The sequence below is a fragment of the Homarus americanus genome, unplaced genomic scaffold, assembly GCF_018991925.1.
Source record: "Homarus americanus isolate GMGI-L3 unplaced genomic scaffold, GMGI_Hamer_2.0 scaffold11151, whole genome shotgun sequence".
Taxonomy (NCBI): Eukaryota; Metazoa; Arthropoda; class Malacostraca; order Decapoda; family Nephropidae; genus Homarus; species Homarus americanus.
In genome coordinates, this window is record NW_024737446.1 from 477,288 (window position 1) to 481,650 (window position 4,363).

Genomic DNA, 4,363 nt, shown 5'->3' on the forward strand with positions numbered 1-4,363 from the left:
CATAATGCTACAGTTCACTGATACACTGTACTGTACATCCTTGATATTGTTATTAATTTACTGTATTAACACATGCTGGAGTGAGGTCCTGCAAGTTGCATGTAAAGTGGAGCAGATAATGAGACCGTTTATGCTCACTTTGTCTTCTGCCATTAAGTTACTCTGAAAATGTCACATATTTCTAGACTGTCTACTGCCAGTTAATGATGACCTGACCACTGAGATGCCAGGGCCACACTCACTTTGTCTAACATTCTTACTCACATTTAAACAACAACGGAATTTTATAATCTATTATTCATGTAAGTCTTTTATTGTTGCATCTATAAAACTTCCTGTAGTTTATTAATTTGTTTATTCACAAGGATACATTTTATTTACAAAAAATTTATTGCACATTTATATACAGTATTTTCACAAACATATTTACAGATTTTAAAATAGAAATGTTTGTTATCAATATTTCTATATCTTGAGAGATAGTTTGAGACTTCTTACATGTAGTGTAAAACTTAATTATCACAATGACAGAGAAATACAGTAAAATATGTGACAATAAAATAAAATATAATAATACTCTTACAATCAAGGTTAATAAAGGCAGCTAGCAGTCAGGTCTGATGTTCTCTTGGACCACCAGATTAAAACTTAACCCAACAATCACAGAATCACGAAGACTTCAACTAAACGTACTTATTGCTGTGTGCATCTAAGGTCTAAAGTTCACTCCCTTCCAAAGTGAAGCATCATCGACCCCAAATGAGATAAAACAGCCCTCCCACACCTAACGACACTCAAGGCAGGTAAATAAGTTCAGAGAATCGTCCCCGTGACTCAGTTTCACCACGGGAGCGAACTTTTGAACATGACTGTGGTACATAATGCAATGTTTTCTCTTACTAGACAAATGTGTTCAGAAGTGTTCTGAGTTCTGGAAATCTCAGCCCAAAAAGGTGAAGCAGGTTTACTTATCATAGGACAGTACACATCCCTCAATCCAAGCTGGGTGGAATAAGAGAGGCTGTAATAGTATCCATTTTCTAAATCGTTCTCCTGTTATCACTCAATAAGTCCTCTCAGTCTTCTTGCTGGTTGTCCTGTTGAACTTGAAAAAGTTTATACACCACTCGATGTTGCGGCCGAATCAGATGAAAGTTCCCAGCTTTGGCCATCCTGAAAATGAAAAATGTCTTAGTACTTTCCTGATGGTTTTGTAAAGTTATCATGCCATTTTTTCCCCTTATTTCCCCGGCTCCCCTTCTGTGGTGTTTGTGTTACCCTTAATTTACCTCACACAAGATATAAGAAAAAATATATCAAACAAATGTGGACCTAAATTGATGTTTTTGATGTGGGAGCATGGATTTGTTATTTGGAACTATCTATAGGGAACTAGACACCATACAGAAATATATGAAAGAACCAAGAGCTATTGCCTTAAAAGTATATTTGACAACATCTGAACTGCTTCGGTACAGTACTAAGATGTAATGACAAATTCAACGTGATTCATACCAGACTTAGAATTTCATGGTAGATACAGTGACCTTTGTTGCCCTCTGAGTAGTCATGATCTCTCATTTCTCTCCCAATAAAAAATATAATAAATAAATAAACACTGTGCTGTGCCTTGACCATGTGTTACCCTTTGTATAATTTTCCAGGCCTGTGACACCAACACTACAACATGACTTACTGGGCTTCCCATTCTTTGAGTTCACCAAAATATTGTTCCCTCAGTTTGTCTGCTCTCTCGAAGAACGGCCTCTGGTCCTCCTCCCCCAAACTGCTCCACTTTCTGGCAGCTTCCTTTAAGAATTCCTAAAAGAACATCTCTTAGTTGAGGACATACTAGTCTTCAGTATCTAAGGAATATATTTACAGCTTCTACATTTTCAACCCATTTTTTTTGTAGTTGTGTGTACAGTCACCCACACGAGTCCTGTTGCCTCTCCTGCTGTTACACGAACCTCAAGATTCAGACTCGCGAATCCGAAGCAGTAGACAAGGATGCTTCAGATTCACAAGTTTGAATCTTGGGTTCATGGTTCAGGAGGAGAGGTGACAGGACTTGTGTGGGTGACTGTACAAGAACAATATGGGTGTGTACAGTAGCTAAAACAACCATCTGTGCAGGTGGGGGTCGATATGCTCCCCTGTAATTTTATGTGTGACTAGTGACAGCTCTCATGTACCCAAATTTATCGTCCATGGTCTCATATAGCTTCCAACAAAGTACACACAGATAGTTGTTTTAGCTACTGTACATCTGCTTGTTATTTTAGTCTGTTAATGTTGCTTTCTACACCTGGCTCTCTTGTACTCCTTTCCTTAATGTTGGTCTGCCTAAAATTAGAAATAATCCCGAAGCAACTATTATTCCTTTAACAACTACAGGTACAGTATTACCAGATAAAATGACTGAAATTCGGTCTAAAACTAAAAATATTACCCAAACAACTACTACCAGACAATATTACAATGGAGATACTGTTTGGAGAAGGTTTAGTGCCTTATTTGTGTGTCCAGAATTTGTCAAGTGAATATATTTGGTTAAATGAAAGTCTCCGTATAATTTGGGTGTTATTTTTTAAGTTATTTTCGTGTTTTTGCTTAAGTTAAACAGTTGGACACATTCTTTGGTTATGGGGAATATTCACTACTGGGATGCCATTTTAATCTTGTATTTTTTTTAACATCAGATGAGTTTGTTTAGCTCAGAGGGCAGCCCAAACACAAGGGGTTATTATGAACCTTTGTCAATCTACTCCCTAGACTCCATAAGACCTGAACGTAACATTCAGGTCATGTGCATCCCAGTCCTCATACTATAAATCACGTTAGACGATTCGAGAAAACAAATGACACAATGAGGAATGAATCTGAGATCATCTTGAATCCTAAGCTTCTTTTTTCCATAATCCCACAAAGGGTTCCAAGCCTATACAAAAAAATATGGATAAATATATTAAAAAAATACCTTTCTTCTTAGTTCTCCTTGATCCAGTGACATCCAGAAGAGGAAGAAGGCATTACCCGGGGCTCTGGGCTTACCATGTTCCTCCTTCTCTAACCTGCCTCTCTTATTCTCATACCGCCTTTCCTTCTTCTGCCTAATGTCCTTTTTCAGTCTTTTCATGGTGGAGAGTTGCTTTGGGGTGACGGTCTTCATATATTCCTCGTACCTGGTAGAGGGAGTGAGTGAGAGTGAGAGAGAGTGAGAGAGAGAGAGAGAGAGAGAGAGAAATATGACACCTAAGAAGGGATGTAACTACGTACTGTAATACTTAATTGATCTCTGGTCATATACACAGTACAACATCAACACACACTTCTAATCCTTCACTAAACGTCTTACCAACTGTGTCCTACTAAAGCCATAGGAAAGAACTGACTAACAGACTACACAACATAAACCACAACACATTAAATTCTTCTTATAAAAGTACCTTACACATGACCCAGTCTGGAAACACTGAGTAAGAATATGTCCTTCACACATCAACGTTGCCATACTGTTACACTCCGTCCCTTTAACTCAAGTAAACTTATCAAAACACAAGAGCAGACAGACACATTTATTCATACATAATCTGTTTGAACCATTCAGTAAACAAAGATTTATTAACTTAAGCTTACTTTAACCCCTTGAGTATGATGCATTTCTCCTGAGTACAGTAAGATATCTTTACCCTTGAGTACTATACAATGACTAAACCCCTTAAATACAATAATTATTCCTTTATGTACGATGTCTTATCCCTTTGAGTACACTAACACCGTACTCAGGAGATTAAGTCACCACACTTGAGGGATTAATATACAGAGACAATAACAAGAAACAGTATTGCATTATATCCATTTAGTACCAAAACTGAATCACTTACTTGAGGACATAAGCCTCTTTATCCACCCTGTACGCCTCCACCAACTTGTTCCTCTCAGCTTCACTCACCTCTTTCCAAGCTACTGCTATTTTACTCGTCACTTCTGAAACATTAGAGAAGGGTAAAGAACACACACACACACACACACACATTTACTTAGGTCACTTGCGACACCCACGCCAGAGCTGAGGACCATCTACAACGCCTTTATTCTCCCCAAACTAACGTATGCGTCACCAGCCTGGTCGTCTTCTCTCAACTCCACCCAACAACGTCAGCTAGAGAAGGTACAGAAAAGGACCTGCAGAATCATGCTCGGCGCAGAATACTCCGGCTACACCAACGCTCTCTCCACCCTGGAAATGCCATCCCTCAGTGACCTCCACCACCAAGCACTGGAAAGGTTTGGCCGTGGACTACTGCACCACCCTCGCCATCGCCACCTCCTGCCACCTGCAGCCCCCCACCCAACTCCA

The 4,363-nt window shown here is 39.1% G+C and overlaps 1 protein-coding gene across 2 annotated transcripts; it reads right to left on the bottom strand.

Annotated features, from left to right (window-relative positions):
- Positions 1-340: 340 nt before the first annotated feature.
- On the bottom strand, positions 341-4,054 carry LOC121873444 (transcription factor A, mitochondrial-like). Of its 2 annotated transcripts, none has more exons than XM_042377030.1 (4): positions 3,888-4,054; positions 2,981-3,185; positions 1,697-1,821; positions 341-1,173 (listed from the first exon to the last, which is right to left on the bottom strand). In XM_042377030.1, the coding sequence occupies exons 1-4, from the start codon at positions 4,037-4,039 to the stop codon at positions 1,077-1,079; spliced, it is 579 nt and encodes a 192-aa protein (XP_042232964.1). In that variant the 5' UTR covers positions 4,040-4,054; the 3' UTR covers positions 341-1,076. The 2 variants fall into 2 exon arrangements, with proteins under 2 accessions (XP_042232964.1, XP_042232965.1); XM_042377031.1 differs by having other exon boundaries at positions 3,956-4,036.
- Positions 4,055-4,363: the final 309 nt, after the last annotated feature.